This window comes from Papio anubis, chromosome 5 (genome assembly GCF_008728515.1).
Source record: "Papio anubis isolate 15944 chromosome 5, Panubis1.0, whole genome shotgun sequence".
Classification (NCBI taxonomy): domain Eukaryota; kingdom Metazoa; phylum Chordata; class Mammalia; order Primates; family Cercopithecidae; genus Papio; species Papio anubis.
Genome location: NC_044980.1, coordinates 173,447,791 through 173,473,865, shown reverse-complemented (window position 1 = coordinate 173,473,865; position 26,075 = coordinate 173,447,791). Strand labels below are relative to the sequence as shown.

The 26,075-nt window shown below is 40.3% G+C and overlaps 1 protein-coding gene across 1 annotated transcript in view; it reads right to left on the bottom strand.

The window, feature by feature from the left end:
- The window catches only part of BTNL8 (butyrophilin like 8), a 47,166-nt gene extending 21,427 nt beyond the window's left edge, over nucleotides 1-25,739 (bottom strand). Inside the window, 3 exon segments of the mRNA XM_031666697.1 lie at nucleotides 16,694-16,969; nucleotides 19,437-19,787; nucleotides 24,905-25,739. Coding sequence (XP_031522557.1) covers nucleotides 16,694-16,969; nucleotides 19,437-19,787; nucleotides 24,905-24,953 — 676 coding nt within the window. The 5' untranslated portion in view covers nucleotides 24,954-25,739.
- Nucleotides 25,740-26,075: the final 336 nt, after the last annotated feature.

The window sequence follows — 26,075 nt, the reverse complement described above, 5'->3', positions numbered from 1 at the left end:
CTTGTTAATTTTCTGTCTCATTGATCTGTCTAATATTAACAGTGGGATATTAAAATCTTCCACTATTATTGTGTGGGAGTCTAAGTCTCTTTGTAGGTCTCTGAGAACTTGCTTTATGAATCTGGGTCCTCCTGTATTGAGTGCATATATATTTAGGATAGTTAGCTCTTCTTGTTGCATTGATCACTTTATCATTATGTAATGCCCTTGTCTCTTTTGATCTTTGTTGGTTTAAAGTCTGTTTTATTAGAGACTAGGATTGCAACCCCTGCTTTTTTCTGCTTTCCATTTGGTTGGTAAATATTCCTCCATCTCTTTATTTTGAGCCTATGTGTGTCTTTGCACATGAGATGGGTCTCCTGAACACAGCACACTGATGGGTCATGACCCTTTATCAAATTTGCCAGTCTATGTCTTTTAACTGGGGCATTTAGTCCATTTACATTTAAGGTTAATATTGTTATGTGTGAATTTGATCCTGTCATTATTATGCTAGCTGGCTGTTTTGCCCATTAGTTGATGCAGTTTCTACAACTTGGTATGTTTTTGCAATGGCTGGTACTGGTTTTTCCTTTCCATATTTAGTGCTTTCTTCAGGAGCTCTTGTAAGGCAGGCCTCGTGGTAACAAAATTCCTCAGCATTTGCTTTTCAGTAAAGAATTTTATTTCTCCTTCACTTATGAAGCTTAGTTTGGCTGGATATGAAAATCTGGGTTGAAAATTCGTTTCTTTAAGAATGTTGACTATTAGCCCTCACTCTCTTCTGGCTTTTAGGGTTTTGGCAGAGAGATCTACTATTAGTCTGATGGGCTTCCCTTTGTTAGTAACCCAACCTTTCTCTCTGGCTGCCCTTAACATTTTTTCCTTCATTTCAACCTTGGTGAATCTGATGATTATGTATCTTGGGGTTGCTCTTCTTAAGGAGTATCTTTGTGGTGTTATCTGTATATCCTGAATTTGAATGTTGGCCTGTCTTACTAGGTTGGGGAAGTTCTCCTGGATAATATCCTGAAGAGTGTTTTCCAACTTGGTTCCATTCTCCCCATCATTTTCAGGTATACCAATCAAATGTAGGTTTGGTCTTTTCACATAGTCCTATATTTCTTGGAGGCATTGTTTGCTCCTTTTCATTCTTTTTTTCTCTAATCTTGTCTTCACGTTTAATTTCATTAAGTTAATCTTCAATGTCTGATATCCTTTTTTCCACTTAATAGATTTGGCTATTGATACTTGTGTATGCTTCACGAAGTTCTCATGCTGTGTTTTTCAGCTCCATCGGGTCATTTATCTTCTTCTCTAAACTGGTTATTCTAGTTAGCAATTCCTCTAACCTTTTTTTCAAGATTCTTAGCTTCCTTGCATTGGGTTAGAACATGCTCCTTTAGCTCAAAGGAGTTTGTTATTACCCACCTTCTGAAGCCTACTTCTGTCAATTTATCAAACTCATTGTCCATCCAGTTTTGTTCTCTTGCTCACAAGGAGTTGTAATCCTTTGGAGCAGAAGAGGCATTCTGGTTTTAGGAATTTTCAGCCTTTTCACACTGGTTTTTCCTCATCTTCATGGATTTATCTACCTTTGGTCTTTGATGTTGGTGACCTTCAAATGTGGTTTCTGTGTGGACATCCTTTTGGTTGATGTTGATACTATTCCTTTCTGTTTGTTAGTTTGCCTTCTATCAGTCAGGCCCCTGCAGGTCTGCTGGAGTTTGCTGGAGGTCCACTCCAGGCTCTGTTTGCTTGGGTATCAACGGCGAAGTCTGCAGAACAGCAGATTGCTGCCTGCTCCTTCCTCTGTAAGGTTTGTCCTAGAGTGGTATGCACCATCTGCCAGCCAAGCTCTCCTGTATGAGGTGTCTGTCGACCCCTGCTGGGAGGTGTCTTTCAGTCAGGAGGCACAGGGGGCACAGGGGTCAGGGACCCACTTGAAAAGGCAGTCTGTCCCTTAGCAGAGCTCAAGTGCTGTGCTGGGAGATCTGCTGTTCTCTTCAGAGTAGGCAGGCAGGAACATTTCAGGCCGCTGAAGTTGCGCCTGTACTGCTCCTTCCCCCAGGTGCTCTTTCCCAGGGAGATGGGAGTTTTATCTCCAAGCCTCTGACTGTGGCTGCTGCCTTTCTTTCAGAGATGCCCTGCCTAGAGAGGAGGAATCTAGAGAGGCAGTCTTCCTACAGCAGCTTTGTCAAGCTGCGGTAGGCTCTACAGAGTTTGAACTTCCTGGTGGCTTTGTTTACACTGTGAAGGAAAAACCACCTACTCAAACCTCAGTAATGGCGATGTCCCTCTGCCTACCAAGCTCGAGTGTCCCGGGTCGACCCCAGACTGCTCTGCTGCTGGTGAGAATTTCAAGCCCTTGGATCTTAGCTTGCTGGGCTCCATGGGGGTGGGATCTACTGAGCTAGACCAGTTGGCTTTCTGGCTTCAGCCCCCTTTCCAGGGGAGTGAATGGTTCTGTCTCACTGCCATTCCAGGTGCCACTGGGGTATGAAAATCTCCTGCAGCTCTCTTGGTGTCTGCCCAAACGGCCACCCAGTTTTGTGCTTAAGACCCAGGGCCCAGGTGGTGTAGGCACCCGAGGGAATCTTCTGGTCTATGAGTTGCAAAGACCATGGGAAAAGCATAGTGTCTGGGTTGGAGTGCACTGTTCCTCATGGCACAGTCCCTCACAGCCTCCATTGGCTATGAGAGGGAGTTCCTGACCCCTTACACTTCCCGGATGAGGTGACGCCCCACCCTACTTCAGCTTGCTTTCCATGGGCTGCACCCACTGTCTAACCAGTCCCAATGAGATGAGCCAGGTACCTCAGTTGGAAATGCAGAAATCACTCGCCTTCTGCATTGATCTTTCTGGGGGCTGCAGACCACGGCTGTTCCTATTTGGCCATCTTGCCAGCCACTGCCTGCTGTGGTTTTTTGTGTTGTGGTTACCATGATGCATACACAAAATATCTTATCCTTATAACAGGCTATTTCATTGTGATAACTTAACTTTAATCACATACAAAAACTCTACACTTGCACTCCTTTCCACGTTTTATGATTTTGATGTCACAGTTTACATGCTTTGTAATTTGTATTTCTTTACAATTTATTTTAGCTATGAGTGCTTTTAATAATTATGTCTTTTAACTGTGACAGTAGGGATAAATTAGCTTTAAATACCACCTTTACTATATTAGAGAATTCTGAATATGACTATATATTATTTTTACCAGTGAGTTTTTTACTTCCATATGTTTTTGTTATTATTATCCTTTTGTTTTAGTTAAAGGGCTCCCTTTAGTAATATTTATAAAATAGACCTAGCAGTGATTAATTACCATAGCTTTTGTTTGTCTGGGAAAGATTTTATTTCTCCCTCATTTCTGAAGGACAGATTTGCTAGTAATGTAATCTTGATTGGCAGTCTTTTCCTTCAACACTTTGAATATATCATGCCATTCTTTCCTGGCACGCAGGATTGCTGCTAAGAGAATATGGCTGAAAACCATACTGGGGCTTTCTTGAATGTGATATGGTTCATTCTCTTGCTGCATTCAGTGTTCTTTCTTTGTCTCTGATTTTTTGATAATTGGAAAATATATATCTTGGTAAAATCCTCTTTGGGTTGAATTTGATTGACGACATCCAAGCTTCCTGAACCTGAATATTTTTGTGTTTCACCACATTTGGGAAATTTTCAGCCATTATTTTCTTAAATATGCTTTCTGGATCTTGTTCTCTCTCATCTCCTTCTGAAACTCCTACTATGTAAAAGTCAATACACTTGATGGTGTCCCATAATTCTAATAGGTCTTTTACATTTTTTATTATTTTTTCTTTTTTATTCTCTGACTCGATAATTTAAAATATCCAGTCTTCAAGCCCAGTGATTCTTTGCCTTGATCAAGTCTGCTGTTGAAGCTTTCTAGTTAATATTTCAGTTCAGTTACTGTATTCATTATTTCTAAGATTTTAACTATTTCATTGCTTTTATTTCTTTGTCAAGCTTTTCTTTTTTATTATTAACCATTTTTCAAATGTTATTTATTTTCTATCTGCATTTTCTTGTAGTTTCCTGAACTTCTTTAAGGGGATTATCTTAAATTCTTAGTGGTCTCATAGACTTGCATATTTCAGGGTCTATTACTGGAACATTATTAGTTTATTTTGGTGTCATATTTTCTTGATTTTTAAAATAATCCTTGTGTCTTTGTGTTGGTGCCTGCACATTTGAAGAAATGGCCACCTTTTCTGGCCTTTGCAGGTGTTCTTTGTCAGTAAGAGGCCTTCACTATTTAATATAGCCTGGGATTCTGAATAGGCCAACTGGTAGCAACCTCAGACAGGCAGATGTGGATGTTGGGTTCTCTAGTTGGGCTGGGCCACTACCTGTGCTCGCTCTGACATTAAATGGAACTGCTGGCTGTGCTCCTGTGACAGGTGGAGCTGCTGATTGGGTTCTGCAATTGCCTCTGATTGTCCAGAGTTAGAGGTTGTCTTTCTTGCTAGATGGTACTGTTGTTTGGAATCTGTAGTTGGTCAGGGACAGGTGCTGAGCTCTAAGGCTGGGTGAGATTTCTGGGGTTGCTGCTTGATCACTCAGGGTGGGCAGGGCCAGAGGCTATGCTTCACAGCTGTGTGTGGACTTGGCTTGCCTCCTAGTCTAGAGTAGCCTTAAGCAGAACACCAATGGTGGGTTGAGTTGCTGCACAGCTCCTGGGGCTGGGCAAGATCAGATGCTCCCTCTGTGTATAATCACAGACCTGCTATTGTCTTCCTATCTAGGGAATATGCAGAGAACCCAGGGCTGGCTGGGTCGCTGCTCAGCTGCTGAGGTTGGTCAGGGCCAGATGCTCCCTGTATAGGCAACTGCCAATGTGCACTTGCCTCCCAGGCTAAGTAAGGCTTAAAGACAGAATCAAGAATTGTGTTGCCACTTGACCAGTGGGGCTCAGTAGGGCCAGATATGTCTCTCCTTTTATTTTAGTTACTCTAGTAAACTTATCTAATTCTCAATAAGAGTATAAAAATATTTTATTAAATATATTTCTATGTAACATTTTGTGTTATTATACATGGCACATTTGTTTGTTTTTCTATCTTTCCTGGTGTATAAAATGCAGTGTATTTTGTTTATTGATCTTATTTTTATGAACATAATGAAGTATAAATTGAAAGAATTTGTCTGTAGATTATTCTGGATTTACAATGTGTATTATCATATAACCTGTTGGAAATAGGCATTCTACTTTTTCCTTCCTGGAAATTATAATTCTTTTTTCACTTTCTTTCCTTTTTTGCAATGATTAGTATTCCAGCATAGTGTTGAACAGCAATGTTTAATGCGGTCATCTTCATTAAGCTCCTGAGTTTAAACCTCCTACTATGATATACGATGGTAGCTATGGGTATTTTTAAATAGCTTTCTATCAGATGAAAGAAGTGCCCTTCTGTTGCTAATTCATAAAAGGTTTTCTTTTATTTCTGGATTCACAAGTGTTTTAAATCATGATTAGATGTTGAAATTTATATATGTTTTATTAACATCTATAGAGAATCTTATAGATTTTCTCCTTTAACTTATTAAGGTAATACTTACATAAATATACATATTCCAATGTTGACCTAACCTTTTATTCCTGGGTAAGCTCAATTCGGTCATAATGTATTAGGCTTTTTAAAAATCATTTGATGGGAATTTATAAAATTTCTTATTAATCTTTTTTAAACTGCCTCATTGGTTAAATCCCCCAACTAAAAGGCACAGAATGGCAAGCTGGATAAAGAAGCAAGACCAAATGGTATGCTGTCTTCAAGAGACTCATCTCACATGCAACAACATCCATAGGCTCAAAATAAAGGGATGTAGGAAAATCTACTAAGCAAATGGAAAGCAGAAAAAAGCAGGGTTTGCAATTATCATTTGAGACAAAACAGACTCTAAACCAACAACAATCAAAAAAGACAAAGAAAGGCAATATATGATGGTAAAGGGTTCAGTTCAACAAACATAACTATCCTAAATATATATGCACCCAACACAAAAGCACCCAGATTCATAAAGCAAGTTCTTAGAGACCTTCAAAGAGATTTAGACTTCCACACAATAATGGTGGGAGACTTCAACACCCCACTGACTGTATTAGATAGATTATTGAGGCAGAAAATTAACAAGATATTCAGGACCTGAACTCACACTGGATCAAATGGATCTGATAGACATCTACATAGCTCTCCACCCCAAAATAACAGAATATACATTCTTCTTATCACTACATAGCACATACTTTAAAACTGACCACATAATCAGACACAAAACACTTCTCAGCAAATGCAGAAGAACTGAAATCATAACAATGCTCTCTCAGACAACAGCTCAATAGAATTACAGATCAAGACTAACAAAATCACTCAAAACAATACAATTACCTGGAAATTGAATACTCCTGAATGACTTTTTGAACTCCTGAATTGACTACTCCTGAATTGACTACTCCTGAATGACTTTTGGGTAAATGATGAAATTAAGACAGAAATCAAGAATTTATTTGAAACTAATGAGAAAAAAGACACAACATACCAGCATCTCCAGGACACAGCTAAGGCAGTGTTAAGAGGGAGCTTTATAGAACTAAACAACCATGTCAAAAAATTAGAAAGATCTCAATTTAAGAACCTATTATCACAACTAAAAGAACTAGAGAACCAAGAGAAAATCAATCCCAAAGTTAGCAGAAGACAAGACATAACAAAATCAGAGCTGAACTGAAGGAGATTGAGACATGAAAAACCATTCAAAAGATCAATGAATCTGGAGTTGGTTTTTTGAAAAAAATTAACAAAATATATAGACCACTAGCTAGACTAATAAAGAAGAAGAGAGAAAAAAATCTGAATAAACACAATCAGGAATGACAAAGGGGATATTACACTGAGCCAAAGAAATACAAATAACTATCAGAAACTATTATGAACACCTCTATGCACACAAACTAGAAATTCTAGAAGAAATGGATACATTTATTTAAAGGTGTTAATTTATTTTTCTGTTTTGTTTTTTGTTTCATAAAACCCTTTCTCAAGGTATGATAGGTGTAATTCACATGTAAAAAGCTGTACATATTTAATTTATACAACTCAAAGAGTTTGGTGATAAGTATATACCCATTCAAATCATCACCACCATCAAGACTATAGACATATCCATCATCTCCTATAATTTCCTCCTACCAGTTTTATTGTAATTATTACCATTATTTTGTGTGTGTGTGTGTGTGTGTGTGTGTGTGTGTGTGTGTGTAGTATGAACAGAATATAAGATCTACCTTCTTCACAGAATTTAAGAATACAATAGTTTACTGTTAGCTACAGGCACTGTGTTGTATTGTAGATCTCCAGAACTTCCTCATCTTGCACAAATGAAACGTTTTTATACCCTTTGAATATCACCTTCCTGTTTTTCCCTCCCCTCATTCCCTAGCAATCACAGTTACGCTCTATGCTTCTATGACTGATGATTTTAGATGACACATATAAGTGAGATCATTTTTTTTTTTTTTTTTTTTTGAGACGGAGTCTCGCTCTGTCACCCAGGCTGGAGTGCAGTGGCTGGATCACAGCTCACTGCAAGCTCCGCCTCCTGGGTTCATGCCATTCTCCTGCCTCAGCCTCCCAAGTAGCTGGGACTACAGGTGCCCGCCACCTCGCCCAGGTAGTTTTTTGTATTTTTTAGTAGAGACGGGATTTCACCATGTTAGCCAGGATGGTCTTGATCTCCTGACCTCATGATCTGCCCGTTTCGGCCTCCCAAAGTGCTAGGATTACAGGCTTGAGCCACCGCGCCCGGCGAGATCATTTTTATGTCTGGCTTATTTTACTTAACATAATGTCCTCCATGTTCATCCATGTGTCAGGATTACCTTCTTTTTACTGTCGAATAATATTTCATTACATATATGTCACTTTTTAAATCCATTCATCTGTCAGCAAATAGATTGTTTTCATATCTTGGCTACTGTGAACTATGCCACAATAAACATGGAAGTGCAAGTATCTTTTTGAAATCCTGACTTCAATTCTTTCGGATAAATGCACAGAAGTAGGATGGCTGGATTATAAATTATCAATGAGGTTACTTATTTTATATAATTTTGTATACTGCAACTTTACTAAATGTATTAGCTTTAACAGCTTTTTGTGGAATCTTTAGGGTTTAACTACATGTAAGACCATGTAGCATAGTTGTATTTGTATTTTCTTTAAGGAATCTGCATAGTGTTTTCCATAGTGAATATATCAATTTATATTCCCAGCAACAATGCAGCAACACCTGTAATATTTTTTAAATTAGTAATAACCAGTCTAACAAGTATGAGGTGATATCTGCTTATACTTTTGATTGAATTTCCCTGATGGTTAGTGATAGTGAGTCACTTTTCATGAACCTCTTGGCTATTAATATTTATATTTCCTTTGGGGGAAATGTTTATTCATGTACTTTGCCCATTCTAAAAACTGGAGTATTTTTGGTTATTAAGTTGTATGAGTGTCTTACATATTTTGGACATTAACTCTTTATCAGGTATATACTTTGAAAATATTCTCCCATTCCACATGTTGCTTTTTATTTTGTTGATTATTTCCTTTGCTGTGCAAAAGCTTTTTAGTTTGATGTAATCTTACTTGTTCATTTTTTGCTTTCATTGCCTGTGCTTTTGGTGTCAGGGTGAAAAATCATTGCCAAGATCAATGTCAAGGGGATTTTTCTGTATGCTTTCTTCTAAGAGTTTATAGTTAAGGCCTTTTCTTTATGCCATTATTCATTTTGAATTGATTTTTGTGTGTGATGGAAAACATGAGTCCAATATCACTCTGTTGCATGTAAATATCCAGTTTTCCAAACACCATTTATTAAAGAAACTATCATTTATCCATTTTGTAGTCTTGGTAATCTTACTGAAGATTAGTTGACCATATAGCATGGGTTTATTTCTGGGCTCTTAATTCTGTTCCATTGATCGATATGTCTTTTTAATGCTAGTATCATATGGTTTGATTACTATTAGGTTGGTGCAAAAGTCTTTGCAGTCTTTGCTATTACTTTCAATGGCAAAAACCATAATTACTTTTGCACCAACCTAATATAACATAATTTGAAATCAGGTAGTATGATGCTTATACTTTGTTCTTTTGGCTCAAGACTTACTTGGCTATTCAGGGTCTTTTGTGGTTCCATGTGAATTTAGATTTTTTTCTAATTCTGTGAAAAATGCCTTTGAATTTTAATAGTGATTGCATTAAATCTATAAGTTTATTTGGGTAGTATGAACATTTAAGCAATATTAATTCTTCTAATCCATGAACACATGATAGATTTCTATTTATTTGTGTTTTATTCCATTTCTTTCAACAGCATCTTATAATTTTCAGTGTACAGATCTTTCACCTCATTGGCTAAATTTACTTCTAATTTTTTGATGCTATTGTAAATGAAGTTGTTACCTGGATTTCTTTTCAGACAATTTATTGCTAGTGTATAGAAACACTACTAATTTTGTATGTTGATTTTGTATCCTACAACTTTGCTAAATTCATTTGTTAAGTTCTAACAGGTTTTTGTGGATTCTCTAGGGCTCACTACATGTCATGTCATCTCCAAACAGAGACAAATATGTTTCTTCCTTTCTGATTTGGTTGCTTTTTATTTTTATTTTTTATTTATTTTTTCTAATTGCTCTGGCTACAACATCCAATACTATGTGGCAAGGATGGACACCTTTATCTTGTTCCTAATCTTAAAGGAAAGCTTTCACTATTTCACTGTTGAGTATAATGTTAGCTACGAGCTTATCATATGTAAACCAAAAATAAAATTCTAAGCTTCCCAGTCGACTGAATGGACCCCCCTTCTCAAGAAAGGGAATTCCCAAGTAAACCTGAAGGACTAGTCCAGGCCATGATGGGAAGGTGAGGTTGGACATGCCTCATTATATCCTCTTCCCTTTGGAGTTCAGGCACAACAGAGCAGCATTAACATTACAACAGAGGTCTTAAGGCTGACGAAACAGACTCTTTGTAGCAATAAAATACCAAATCCCAACCTGTCATATAGCATCACATGACAGCAGACCCTGAAAGAAATTAAAATATTTTACCCCAAAGCATATTTCTTTGACATATTTTGAAATAGCCCGGCAAAGCTGCCTCTGGTGGGTGAAATGTAAATTCTCTACAGAATACAAATTTCCCTTTCCAGGTCTTTGTCTGATCCTGAAGAGACTGATTAGCTGAGAGTCTAGCAATTTTTAAAGATCTGAATATGAAACATTTGCCATCTATTGCCTCTAAGAGTGGCCACCTATGAGACTTCATCTACATGTACGAACCTTGGTCTCCACAACCCCCATCCTAATCCAGACACTCTTTTCTACGATTCCAGGTCTTTTAGATAATAACTTAACTCACAACCATTTGCCAACCAGAAAATCTTCTAATCTACCTATTACTTGGAAGCCCCCACTTGAAGTTGTCTTGCCTTTCCAGACCAAACCAGTGTATATACCTTACATATATTGATTGATGTCTGTCTGTAATTTCTGTCTCCTTAAAACATAAAATCAAGCTATAACTCAACCACCTTGGGCACATTTTCTCAGGACCTCTTGAGACTATGCCTTGGGCCTTGGTCACTCACATTTGGCCTAGAATAAACCTCTTTAAATGTTTTATAGAGTTTGACTCTTTTTGCGGACACATACGTGATCTTTATTATGTTGAGGTACATTCTTTTGTTACCTAATCTGTTGGCTTTTATTATGAAAAGATGATGAATATTGTCAAATGCTTTCTCTGCATTTGTTAACATAATTATACATTATTTGCTCTTCATTCTGTTAATATCATATACTATATGTATTTATTTGCATGTGTTGAAACATTCTTGCATCCCAAGGATAAATCCCATTTGATCATGGGGATTCTTTTAATGTTTCTTTTAATGTACTTTGTAATGATTCTTTTTATCATGAATTTGATTGGCTAATATTTGTTGGAAATGTTTGCATCTATGTTTATCAGGGATATTGGCTTGTAATTTTCTTCTTTTTTTGTGGTGTTTTTATATGGTTTTTGTATCAGGGTAATTGTGGCCTCATAAAATGAGTTTGGAATTATTTCCACATCTTTAATTTTTTGCAAGCATTTGAGAAGTATTGGCATTAATTTTTCTTTAAATATTTTGTAGAATTCACCAACAGAGCCATCTGGTCATGGAATTTTCTTTCTTGGGAAGATTTTGACTATCAGTTGTATTTCTAACTCATTCCTGGTCTGGTATTTTTTTAAAAAATTCTGAAGCAGTTTTTATAGGTTGTATGTTTCTAGGAATGTATCCATTTCTGCTAGATTATCCAATTTGTTGGCCTATAATTTTTCATAGCGCTATAGTCTAACCTTGTCTTTGGTTTCACTTTTGATTATTTTAGTTACTCATGATCAATTGTGGCCCAAAAATAGTAAATGAAAAATTTCAGAAATAAACAATTTGTAAGTTTTAAATTGCACACCATTCTGAGTAGCATGATGAAATCTCTATCATCCTGCTCTGTTCCATTTGAGACACGAAAAATAGCATATGTAGGGTTTGGTACTATCCGTGGTTTGTGGCATTCACTAGGGATCTCGGAATGTAACCCCTGTAGATGAGGGAGAACTAGGATCGTCTCATGACATTTCATATTTGTTTCTGTGGTACCAGTTGTAATGTATCATCTTTTATTTATAATTCTATTTATTTGAGTCAGCTCTTTTTTTCTTGGTTAATCTAGGTAAAGGCTTGTCAATATTATTTATCTTCAAATAAACAACATTTAGTTTTATTGATCTTTTTATTGTTTTTCTATTTCATTTATTTCTGCTCTAATTATTATTTTTTCCTTCCTTCTGCTAAATTTTGGCTTAGTTTTTTCTAATTTCTTGAGGTATAAACTTATGTTGTTCATTTGAGATCTTTCTTTTTTCTTAATGTAGATATTGATAACTATAAACTTTTAGAACAGCTTTTGCTACATTCCGTAGATTTCGCTATTGTTTAAAAATTTTTCATCATCACTATGGTTTCAATGTATCCCCAAAGTTTATGTGTTGAAAACTTAATCCCCAATGTGATAATGTGGACAGGTGGGACCCCTAAGAGGTGATGAGGCCGTGGGGATCCTGAGGATCCTGCCCTCATGAGTGGATTAATGCTGTTTTTGCAGAAGCAGCTTCCTTCCTCTTTCTTACTCTCTTGCCCTTCTACCTTCCTCCATGGAATTACACAGCTAGAAGACCCTCATAGGATGTGATCCCTTGATCTTAGACTTCCCAGCCTCCAGGACCATGAGCCAAATAAACCTCTGTTCATTATCAATTACCCAATCTCAGGTATTCTGTTACAGCAGCATAAAGTGGACTAAGAGAACCTCTGGGTATATGCTCTGTGGGCAAGTTACACATGGCCTTTATTGTGTTGAGCTACATTCCTTCTATACCTAATTTGTCGAAAGTTGGTTTTGTCATAAAAGGGTGTTGAATGACGTCAAATGCTTTTTCTGCATCTATTGAGATGATCATGTTGTTTTTGTCTTTCATTCGTTAGTGTAATATTTATTGATTTGCATATGTTGAACCATCTTTGTGTTCCAAGGATAAAGCTCACTTAATCATGGTAAATGAATCTTTTAATGTGCTGTTGAATTCTGTTTGACAGTGTATTTGGTCTTTCTATCACTCCTCCTCCTCCAGTCTGTACAGCAGACTTTGGTAGACAAAGACCTTGACCAGTCAGCCTGGCTGGATACTCTGGAAGTCTCTCAAATCTTTTTTATGGATGTACCTGCTTTACTCCTCTTGTTCCTTCTTGGTGAGAGGGAGTCTTGGGATTTTCTTTTCTCAGTCCTGCAAAGCAGACTAGCTGCTGAGAGCCTTCCATTTATTTATCTCTAGGGCAATTCCCTAAAATACTCAAGATTGTGCACCTTCTCTCAATCCAGGAGAGTCAAGCTGATTGCTATCTGTGTTCTGACTGCAGAAGTTTGTATGCACATCTGCTAGGCTCAGGCACCCTGGCTGCAGGGAAGCACGTGCCCGACTGTGATGGACCAAGAGGTTCCAGCCACAGGGGGTGGTGTGTGGAGGGCTGGGGGCACGTATCAGCTGGTTGGGTAGTCAGCAGGCTGTGAGGTCGCCCCTAGTAGAGTGCAGGAGCTGGCCAGTAGGTTCTGCGGCTTGTTGTTCAGGTCCACGCACTGGCTGCCGTAAGCCCCTCCTGTTTCCCTGCTCCTAGCTGCCCCCAGGTGATTCAGCCACACTGGTCCCCTCAGTGTTCTGCATTAAGTGAGACAGAAATGGGTTTCCTGGGCAGCATCCCACACGCCTGGGGAATCTGGACATTCGCTTTGCTCTCACTTTCCCCATGGCGAAAATTGTGGGCTGAGGGAGTCTCTCTTGGCACTGAACCTTGGAAGAGCAGTGAGGCAGGTAGAACGAAGCAGTTTTCACCTTCCTCCACGCATCTGCTCTTGGCTTTTTTGCCTGATCAACCAGCTGGAACCTCTCAAGTGGCTTCCTAGACTCCTACAAAAATACCTTTGTTCATGGTAGTTGTTAAAATTAGAGTTTCTGTGGGAGTTTGAGAACTGAAAACTCCTTTCACCATCCTAATCATGTCACTTCTTAAAAGGTTTAGTTGTATGATAGTTTGTATGTATAGTTTCATTATCATTCAGTCATAAGACACTTTTAATTATCATTATGACTTTTTCAGTGACCACTTAGTTATTTTTGAAGTATGTTTTTAAAGTTTCAAACATATATGAATATTAAATTTTCTTTTTCTCAATGAATTTAATTATATTGTGATTAGAAATCATCGTGTGAATCATACCAGTCTTTGTATATTTGCGCTGCTATAACAAAATACTACAGACTGGCTCATTTATAAACAATAGAAATGTATTTCTCATCGTTCTGGAGGCTGAGAAGGCCAAAGTCTAGTATCAAGAGATTTGGCATCTGATGAGGACTCTGCCCTCTGTTTCAAGATGTCACCTTGGTGCTGTGTCCTCTGAAGGCAATGAACGCTGTGTCCTCACATGGCAGAAGGGGCGAAAGGGTAAGTCCACCCCCTCAGACCCTTTTATAAGGCACTAACCCATTCATATGGGCATAGTCCTCAGGACTTAATCACCTCCTAAAAAGCCCACCTCTTAACAGTGCTGCATTGGGGATTTAGTTTCAACATGAATTTTGGAGAAGACACAACGCTAAAACCATATCGCAATACCATTTTCTTCAGAGTTTCTGTAAACGATTTTATGTGCTTGAGCCTGATGAGAATTAATTTATGTTCTATGTGTGCTTCTAATGCTTTGCTGTGGGTGCAGCCTTCTAAGAATATCTATTACATTGGGTTTGGTAATTTGTAGTTCAAATATTTTATATTCTTACTGATTCAAGTCACATTGCAACTTGGTGGCCCATGATTAAGTGTTCAGTCTCTCCTAAGGTCTGGCTCAAGACGTATTTTTCAAAAGAATAGTAGTTATTCATAGAGAATGGCAGGGCTCTGCTCCTAAATCCTGAGGGCCTGTGCCATGATTCACTTACGGGGCCTGGCAAAGGCTCCTAACAGCATGCCTGTCTGTTACTCTCTGTGGGCCACATTTTGATCCATGCTTCCGCCAACCAAACTACAGAGCCTTTCTTACATTCTGAGCAGCAACATTAAATGCAGAATCTCTGATTAGTGAGGCCATTACATGTGGTTTGAGCCAAACTTATGTCCTTGTACCGCCACCTTACACCCTAAATATCATTTGACATGGATTCTCTGGATTTCTGGTCCGTATAGATTAGAAAAATCAACTAGCTCTTTTGGAGTGTGGTTCACTTTCTAATGCATCATGCATTTTTTCCAACTTTAGGGTCCTGTTGAAACTTGAGCCTAGGTACAGGTCTAGAAGCAAGGAGGGATGGTAGGGGTGGGTCCTGAGTAGAATCAGCATTGTCTTGTGTGGCAGCTGCCTCAGGAGAGAGGCCATTACAGTTTCTTTGGGCAATGCAGGGTTAATCCCCTGAGATGACGGCGGAGAGGCTATTTCCAATTGACGTAGGGAGACTGAGACTGCTTTCACTGGCAGACTCATCAGCATTTAGGGTTCACTGTCCCCAGCTCCATCAGTCTTCCCATACATCCCCATTTCAACTTTCTGAATCTCATTTCTTCCCAGTCAATGCCCCCTCACATTGACAGATATTCTGAGGAACAGGTTTGGATTTCCACTGTCGTTCAGCCAGTCACCAGATTAGTTCTGAATTTGGTTTTCAGCAGTCTTAGCCCTGTGGCTACAGAAAATAAGGGTCTCTTTCAGGGCACTCATGGAAGCTTTCATGTTATTTATGCAACACCAAGAAACTCAGAATTCAAATTCCTCTGCTCATATTTTCTTTCGTCACTTTCCTCACTTTTTCTAGCAAGAATAGGAGCAACCAGCCAATCTCATCTTATTCACTAGGTCGACAAACACGTTTGAAAATATGATACACCAGTCAACCCATGGTTAATTACAGGTCGCAAATGGTGATATTTTGCATATCTGTATTGCTAGATCACAGCATGGACTTTCAGTGCTTTTTGTTTTGTTTGTTTGAAGACAGGGTCTTGGTACGTTGCCTAAGCTGGCCTCAAACTCCTAGGCTCAAGTGATCCTCCCACCTCAGCCTCCTGAGTAGCTGGGACTACAGGTGTGCACAGTAATCCCAGCTCAGAGAATTTTCTCTAGAAATACTCTTTTTCTCTAGAAATACTCTTAGTACCAAATTTGTATTAGCGAGAGTTCTCCAGAGTAACAGAACCACTAGGATGTATACATACATATATATGTATACAAACATATATTTGAGAGAAAGATGGAGATAAAGAGAGAAAGGAAGAGGAGAGATGGAGAGATTTAGTATAAAGAATTGGCTCGCATACATCATGGAAGCTCTTTTAGTTCCCAACTCATGGGTGAGTCAGCAATCTGGAGACCCAGGAGAACCAATGGTTAGTTTAAGTTTAAACCAGAAGACCTGAGAACCAGAAGAGCCAATGGTGTCAGTCCTGTCCAAAAGTTCGCAAGCTCAAGACATAGAAAGAGCCAGTGGCTCAGTTTGAGTCTGAAGGCCAGCAGCCTGCTCTGAGGCCAGGAAGAGCCAGTGTCCCAGTTTCAAGGCTCTCATGCAACATCATTCTCTCACTTAGGGAAGGGTCAACCTTTGTTCTATTCAGGTCTTCAGCTGATTGGGTAAGCCCACCTGCATTATGGATGGTAATTTTCTTTACTCAGTTTACCAATTTAAATGTGAATCTTATGTGTAAACACCCTCACAGAAACATCCTGAATAATACTGAACCAAATCTGAGCAAATCATGACCCAGTCAAGTGGACACAAAAAATTAACCATCATAGGGGAAGGAAATACTTAATTCTACTCCTCTGGAATTGTAAACAGTTCTATTTCCACCTAACCAAATGTTTATAACTTTATTTTTACATCTCATTAATTTTAAACGTTTAAAATAAATCATTAAAACTGAGAAAGATAAAACAACAATGCCAAGATAGAGGCTCCTGTCCTCACTCTGAGTTACTCAAGCATCCACTCCTCCTTCTCTTCTCCTCCCCTCCGTACTCACCTCCTATCTGTACCCTGGATTCCACCTCTTGGCTCAGATGAGCATGCTGCATGGAACAGGATACGCTCCCAGCGTTCTCTTGGACGGTCAGGGAGAGCTCCACATCAAACAGGCCATGCATGTTCGTGTTTGTCCTGGAGTCTGCGGACAACTCCTGTCCTTGTGGACCTTTCCACTTCGCTATGGGCCGGGGTAACCAGCCCGAGGACCGACAGAGTAGCTGGATGCCTCTATCGACATATCCCACGATGGAAATGAGAGGAACCGAGCCCAGTGCTGGGGAGAAAACAGGGAAGAGTTTAAAGCAAAGATCATATCCCTGAACCACAGCAATTCTGAGTCAAGTGCGTTCAGTCCACCCCCCGCCCATTCTCTCTCACACACACAAACACTGAAACCGCGACCTTTGGCAAAAGCCTTCCCATGGCCTTTTTTCATTTGCCTTTTTTTTTTTACACCTCATTTGCCATTTTTTAGCAACTACTGTATATGCGTCGCTATTCCTGGGCACCAGTTATGATGAAGTAAGACAGAACTGCTTCTGATGAGAAACTTTTCAGGAGCTCAGCTACTAAAGTAGAGAGAGAGCTGAGCCGCCAGGTGTAGGAGTAACAGACCAAAGGAACGATGATCCAAATTAAAATAATAGTGAAGCCTCTGATCAGTTGCTACAAAAGTACAAGCAAGAGCTAAACCGAGGAAGATGCCAACTCCTCCCTGTTTCATCCTCCCCCATGAAATGGAATATTCCAGTTGAGGGGCAGATGGATCATCGCACATGTGGGGCTGACTCACGATTGATGGAGGGCTGAACAAAAGGCTTCGCAGCTTTATGAATCCGGAGCTCAGGAAGGGGGTGTAGGGCGGAGGAATTGGGGTGTAAGATACTGGATACTAAGACAGAGTAGAGAAAAGTGTCTTGGAGTTTGCCTTTTCTGTCACGGAGGAATGACAGCCAGCGGCTGGGAGTAAAAGGATTTACCAAGCTGGTTGCCGCTGGAGAAAGGCAGATTTATTCAAGAAAGTGGGAAAATACTTTGCAAGGAAGGCAGTGGGCAAGTTAGCATGAGGGAGGCTAACTGCAAGAAAAAAAAGGCTCGTTGGGGATTTTATAGAATGGAACTTGGGCTGATTGATAACGCCAAGGTGGCAAGGAGCCTAACTTATATTCTTTTGTCAGCTGGGATGTTTGATAAATTGAGGTGTTTGGTGATAAGCAGGAAGTCTGTGAGTTACGTATGTTATCTGGGCAGAAAGGCCAAATGTTCTGGGCCATATATCCTGGACTGTACGTCCAGGACGACAAAGAAAGGCAGACCTGTAGCTTCTCTGCTGTCTCTTTTGTTTAAATTTTCTAGACATGAAGAAAGGCATGTTTACAGTTTATTTCCTTTTTTTTTTTTTTTTTTTTTTTTTTTTTTTTTTTTTGCTTTTTTTTTTTTGCTTTCACCTGGTCTCACCGGCCCGACTCCTTTTCCCGTTAGGACCCCACATTCTCCTCCTTGATACAAGGCACTTGAAAGTCCTGCCCAAGGCCTGATATCCTGAGAATTAAAATGCCTGGGCTAGAAATGCAAATATGTAAAGACCAGGACAGCTTGGAGGGGCCTGAGGGCTCACCTGAAACTCTCCTCAGATTGCAAAGCATTGGCTGTACTCCAAGTCCCCTACGAGGAGGAGGCCTTCCAGGAAACGCTTTTGAAAACTGCCCATGGTCAGGCCTGAAATATCACTCATAGTGGATTTTTCTAATTTTTTTAAGTTAGTCAAATTTAGCAGTGGGGAGTTGTATACCAATTTTAGTGACACTGCTGTTCATAAGTTCTGATAATCCACTCGCATCAGAGCAGCCCCACTGACCGGTTTGTAATCAGGAGACAGATTCTTCACAACACACTGACCGCACAACAACTGTAAACAACAAATTTCTTTTTTTTTCTTCTTTTTGTTCTTTTTTTAAATAGAGATGAGGTCTTACCATATGCCCAGGCTGGTCTCGAGCTCCTGGACTCAAGCAATCCTCCTGCCTCAGCCTCTCAAAGTGTTGGGATTACAGGCCTGAGCCACTGCACCCTGCCCCATCAAATAAATTTCATTGTGAAGGGTGTGACTATGGAAGTATGGTCAAGTTAACGCCGAGCATTCAGTGATTAATTGTCAGGGGAAGTCACAGCTTCCTGGAGCTGACATTCGCTCCCTGCTGTATCAGATAAACAAAAAATCTGTAGGACAAGGGAGCAGGAATTTTTATTTGTTAATTTAAAAGTAAATTTTCATAAGGAAAACTACGTTTTGACAGTGGGGAAAAAAAGAAATAAAGTATTGATATAAGTAATAATTTGGATAGATCGCAAGAGCATTATGCTGAATTTAAAAAGTCAGTCTCAAAAGGTCACCTGTGGTGTGAAGCTGTGTATGTAACATTCTTGAAATTACAACATCAGGGAGATGGAAAACCCCAGCCAGGGGCTGAGAAGGGGTGGGTGTGACCATAACGGGGTGGCAGAGGGAGATCTTTGTGATGGTGGGGTAGTTCTGTACCTTGATGTACTGGTGGTTACATGAATTTAAACATGTGATAAAATACATAGAACTATACACATAAGACAGAAGGAACTTGCAGTATAGAGTGCCGCTTTCTGACTAAATGACCTGAAATTTAAAAATTTCCATATTGAACAAACCACTCGCCAAGTCCAGGATGGTTCTCTGGGACAGCGAAGTTCTGGGAAATGAAACTGACCTGACACCTGCAGCTCCCAGGTGGCCTCCTGGTAGTAAGAAGACTGGGAGCCAATCCGGCACCCGTAGAGGCCGGCATCCAACGCAGTAATGTTTTCCAGCCTCAGAGAGAGGCGCCCCTCTGCAATAGAATCCTTCACCAATTTTGTCCTGCCTTGATACTGTGGCATCTGCATAAATGGCTGGTCCTTCCCGTCCCTGTAGAGGTGGACCACGCTAAAGCGCTGGCCCCTGAAGAACCGCACTTCCATGGCCTCTGCGTTGGTCTTAGGAGACAGGAAACAGGAGAACGCAGCGTCCTCCCCCACCAAAGCCTGGACAGCCTTGTTTGGCCCAAACACCTGCCACTGCCCTGTGGGAAGAAATACAAAAGATAAACAATCAAAACCCTTTATAGTGTGACCTACTCAGGGCTCCACTGGGCTGGGCTGGAGATGTGCGTCAGGGAGAAACATTCATCACAATCCTATTTCTAAAGCCAGTGACTTGCATTTGTATATCTCCTTACATTTGACAAACCACGTCCACGTCAGGTACCTCATTCGGTCTTCAGGAACGCCTGCAGAAATGTGAATTATTAACGTTTTTATTTTCAAGATGAGAAAACCATGTTATCCAGAGGAAACAGTCTCCTTCTGAAAGTAGAACCTTTGATTCCAGGAGATTCTATTGTCACATAATCTCCCATCTGCCCATTTGCTTCAATTAAAAACAAAAACAAAAAACCCAAACATCCCCTTTTCCATCTTCCTTGCTAAAAACCAAAGTCGACGTCTTTCTATTGACCTAGAGAAGGGTGTGGGCCATAAAGTCTCCAATTTGGGGCAATTTGTTAAGGTTTCCTTCAAACACAATACTATACCAATGTTTTATGGCTACTATGGAATATTTCATTTCTGCCCATGGCGCACACACACAATTATTTGTACTTCCTTAGTGTTTTTGGAAATCTACTTGTTCTGCCAAGTTCTGAAAGACATGCTATGACACTGCAACAAGATTTTGCCATTTATTTTCTGTAAATTTGTTCTTTGGCACATTCATGTGTGACTTACATTTTCCGTAGCATGTACCTTTTGCACTTGTGTAGTAATTTTTTCCTTTTTACTTTAGCACTGAATGGTGCTTCATCTAGTGCTTAGTCAACATGTCTTGCCTTCATTTTTTTGTTGTTGTTATTATTGTTGTTTTTTTTTTGGGGGGGGAAATAGAAATATTCTTTATTATTATTATTATTATACTTTAAGTTCTAGGGTACATGTGCATAACGTGCAGGTTTGTTACATATGTATACTTGTGCCATGTTGGTGTGCTGCACCCATCAACTCGTCACCACCCATCAACTCGTCATTTACATTAGGTATAACTCCCAATGCAATTCTTCCCCCCTCCCCCCTCCCCATGATAGGCCCCGGTGTGTGATGTTCCCCTTCCCAAGTCCAAGTGATCTCATTGTTCAGTTCCCACCTATGAGTGAGAACATGTGGTGTTTGGTTTTCTGTTCTTGTGATAGTTTGCTAAGAATGATGGTTTCCAGCTGCATCCATGTCCCTACAAAGGACACAAACTCATCCTTTTTTATGGCTGCATAGTATTCCATGGTGTAAATGTGCCACATTTTCTTAATCCAGTCTGCCACTGATGGACATATGGGTTGATTCCAAGTCTTTGCTATTGTGAATAGTGCCGCAATAAACATACGTGTGCATGTGTCTTTATAGCAGCATGATTTATAATCCTTTGGGTATATACCCAGTAATGGGATGGCTGGGTCATATGGTACATCTAGTTCTAGATCCTTGAGGAATCGCCATACTGTTTTCCATAATGGTTGAACCAGTTTACAATCCCACCAACAGTGTAAAAGTGTTCCTATTTCTCCACATCCTCTCCAGCACCTGTTGTTTCCTGACTTTTTAATGATTGCCATTCTAACTGGTGTGAGATGGTATCTCATTGTGGTTTTGATTTGCATTTCTCTGATGGCCAGTGATGATGAGCATTTTTTCATGTGTCTGTTGGCTGTATGAATGTCTTCTTTTGAGAAATGTCTGTTCATATCCTTTGCCCACTTTTTGATGGGGTTGTTGGTTTTTTTCTTGTAAATTTGTTTGAGTTCTTTGTAGGTTCTGGATATTATCCCTTTGTCAGATGAGTAGATTGCAAAAATTTTCTCCCATTCTGTAGGTTGCCTGTTCATTCTAATGGTAGTTTCTTTTGCTGTGCAGAAGCTCTTTAGTTTAATGAGATCCCATTTGTCAATTTTGTTCATATGGAACCAAAAAAGACCCCGCATTGCCAAGACAATCCTAAGTCAAAAGAACAAAGCTGGAGGCATCACGCTACCTGACTTCAAACTATACTACAAGGCTACAGTAACCAAAACAGCATGGTACTGGTACCAAAACAGAGATATAGACCAATGGAACAGAACAGAGTCCTCAGAAATAATACCACACATCTACAGCCATCTGATCTTTGACAAACCTGAGAGAAACAAGAAATGGGGAAAGGATTCCCTATTTAATAAATGGTGCTGGGAAAATTGGCTAGCCATAAGTAGAAAGCTGAAACTGGATCCTTTCCTTACTCCTTATACGAAAATTAATTCAAGATGGATTAGAGACTTAAATGTTAGACCTAATACCATAAAAACCCTAGAGGAAAACCTAGGTAGTACCATTCAGGACATAGGCATGGGCAAAGACTTCATATCTAAAACACCAAAAGCAACGGCAGCAAAAGTCTTGCCTTCATTTTTGTAAAAAAAATTCGTAGTACACGTATGTCCTCACCTCACTTTTGAAACTTTCTTCATTGTCTTGCTTCAAGTGTGACAATTACATGTTTTCTGTGTGCCCCCCCTGCACAGCTCTTGGCTCTGTGGGGACAGGGCCTGATTTTCTTGCTCAGCATAGTACCCACTTGTTCTGCACAGAGCCCATCACACAGAACAGGCTCCACAAACAACTTACTCATGTGAACGGCGAGCCCCATTTTCTTTCGTACTTGCTCATCTGTTTAACAATCATTTGAATAATTTTCCTGGTGTAAATCACTCTTACTACCCTGTTAAGGATTACATTGCTTCTTAGAGACCACAAACGATGGAGGCCCACTCCCTTCACCTACTAAGTACCCACCCCTTTGATTGGCAGTGTCTCTTGATTCATTCACATGTATCCACTTATGGTATATGGATCTACCTGTGTGTGGTGTCTGCATGTGCATCAGAGGCAAGGTGAATTACATGTGTGAATTTCTAGATAAGTGGATATTTTTAATTCTGGCACTAATTTTTTTAGTTTAATTACATTTTATAAATCTTGCTGAAATGTATTTCACCCATGCATCTTTAAGAGTATTATTTAAGTGAGGTGTGACTTTGCAGCCTGATGTCTGACCAGCTGCTGACCTGGTGTAGCAGATGTTGAGGCCCTGCTCCTCACCACCCAACCCTGAGTCCCCCTGGAATGGGATGGACACTTGCCTGTCTGCTGACAGCTCCGCCCCTGGAGCCTGGCCTCTGCCTCTCTGCTGAGGGCTTCCTGCAACCTTTGGAACCTACTTAACCCTGGCACAAGGCAGCTCAGAAGGTTTGAGATTTTAACAGTCCCAGGGCACATCTCACCCAGTGGGGAAAGGAGACAGTAGAAGTTGGAATGACTCTGAGCAGATTCCTCCAAAGGTCCCAGTGGGACTGGGTCCCAGTTGCCACTGCAGCAACCTGCTCATTAGTGCACCTCTATGGCTTCCCCCCCACTGGCTTCACTCTCTGCACTCCCTCACTTTGTTTTGCAGAGTCACCTGCTCAACAATCACTGGTAGGAAGGCCCTCGTCTTAGGTCAGGTTTTGGGACCCAGCCTGTGCCAGCTGGGCTGCTATGGATGCTGCCTTCAGGGCTGTATGGGGCTCTCGAGGCAAGGAAACATTTTCCAGGGTACCTCTGTTTCTCCGGCCAGCCTTTGCTGCTGTCATCTCTCTTGCCTATAACATCTGCTTTCACTCCTTCCACTTCCTTCCCTTGAAAATAAGAAAGGAACAAGACTGGCTGTTGTTGCAACATGCCATGCACCAGTGCAGCTGTGTGCAGTCCACATGCACAAGCTCATGCAGTCCTCACCACAGCCCCATCAGGACTGTGAACATATCTTCATGTCATCATAAGCAAACCGACACTTAAGGAAGCTGTGAACCATAAAGCTCGCAAGCAGATGAAATAAGAGTTTTAAAAAATAAAATGTTCTGTCTCCAAGATCATTTCCAGGATGCCCTGCTGCCTCACCCAGAAACAGAAGGGACACAAAGAAGCTCATCAGAACATAAATGAAAACAAACTGAAATGAGAGCGTCTCCTGTTAGTAACACATATGGGTTTTTTTTTTTTTTTTTTGTTTGTTTGTTTTTTTTTTTTTTGAGACGGAGTCTCACTGTGTCGCCCAGGCTAGAGTGCAGTGGCGCGATCTCAGCTCACTGCAAGCTCCGCCTCCTGGGTTCACGCCATTCTCCCGCCTCAGCCTCCGAGTAGCTGGGACTACAGGCGCCCGCCACCTCGCCCGGCTATTTTTTTGTATTTTTAGTAGAGACGGGGTTTCACCATGTTAGCCAGGATGGTCTCGATCTCCTGACCTCGTGATCCACCCGCCTCGGCCTCCCAAAGTGCTGGGATTACAGGCTTGAGCCACCGCGCCCGGCCCACATATGGGTTTTTGTTTTAAGGAAATGCGCTCTATGTTTTGATTGCCCTTATTTCTGTTTTCTTAGCTTCATTTAGCAAAAAAGATAAAGGTGGACAGGTGGCAGGATGAACCTTCACAGACAGAAAGTGAACACAGTCAACTGAATCTTCTACGGCTGGGTACTGACCATGTAGCCAACAGCATTCTACTCCAACCTCAAGCTTCCTCTGTGAATTTTATTCAATTACTCAGCATCCTATATACTAGGCTCTGTGTTAACAATAAGTGGAAGGAGAAAGAAGAGTGGATTTCTTCCCAGAATAAGCCAGGTTTCAGCTAATTTCTCACCTCAAGACCTGTACACCTTCCTCTACCTTCGTGTCTCATACCACAGATATTTCTAACTTAGCATGTCTTTAGCTGGATACATTGTCTTTTCCCCAAAAATCCTAACTGTGTCTCTTCCCAGCTGGACATCTATGTCAGCAACCTTGGTACTCTAATAACCCTGCCTACACCACTTAGCCCATCTGGGACCAACACAGAATTTATTCACCTTAACACGTTGGCTGTGTCCCCGTCTACGATCATGGTGCCTCTTCAGCACCCGTGTTTCCATTATGGGGGCTACTATAATTGTTTCCACAGTGCCCGATCCTTCCCCAGGCTGAGGCTAGAAGCCAAAGGAATAGAAACAACAAAGATGGCTTCGTTCCATTATGCTGTAATCATCATAGCTAAAGAACTCAAACTATTAGTTAATAAGGAGGAAATAAAGATCAACCTTACCTGATCCCAGCTTGAGGAGACTCAGAACCAAACTGAGCATGAGAGCCATGGATGTGTTCTGTGAATGGACCTCACAGCATGGAAACAGATGACAGGAGAGGTGACGGATGGATTAGAGAGAAGAGGAGAACTGGCCTAATGCTGAAGGTACGGAAGCCATAGAGAGGCTCTGCATGAGCGGAGGGCAAACTGCACTGTTCTGAGATTCTCCCCCATCGAGACACGGCTGTAATGTGCCAGAAGTATAGGGACTCTAGACTTTGAACCACTGCATTTATAGGCAGGACATAAATGTCTATCTCTTATCAAGAAAGCAAAGATAGAAATAGTGTGGATAAGATTGGAGATGAACTTTGTCCTGAGTCAAAACGATGCCCTGTGTGGGTGAAACAGGAATGTCAGATGAGGAAATAATTTTCAGGTCCAGTCTGGCAGGCAGGGATGTATGGCCATGGGATCTAGTCCTGAAAGAACATCATGTTAGCACTGGATAGTTTGGTGTCCAAGTAAACAGGCCGTGCTCCATTAGTAGTAGCCTACAGCAGGTGACTTGACATTTCCTGGCACAGTCTGAGGTCATTTTGCTTACCCCTCCATTGTCTGGAGTTCAGGACCAGGACTGTAATCATGAGTCCAGATAAAAATAACTTTCTAAAACAAAACAGATCCTTAGTGTTAAACATCTGATATATTGGGAAAGGTACCAGGGCAGGTTCAGGCATGAGGAAACTAGTCTTTTTAAGCACACAGGAACTCACAAAGTCACCACTTAACAAGATGAGAATGAAAATTTCCACAGATAACCACCAAAATAAACACACTCTAATCATAATGCAATTAAAATTAAAAAGAAATTCAAAAACATAGGAAACTCTATATACTAAGAAATTCTTATATAACACAATTTAAAACAACTCACAGGATGGGACCAAATCACAATAAAAGTTAGCATCTAGAATAAGGCAAAATGAAAACACTACATTTAGTCTAAAATCTAGAACACTGACAACATCAAATGCTGGTGAGGATGTGGAGCAACAGGAACACTCATTGATTGCTGACAGGAATGCAAAATGGTTCAGTCATTCTAGAAGACAGTTCAGCAATTTCCTGCAAAATTAAACATACTCTTATCACATAATCCAGCAACTGTGCTGCTTGTTGTTTACCT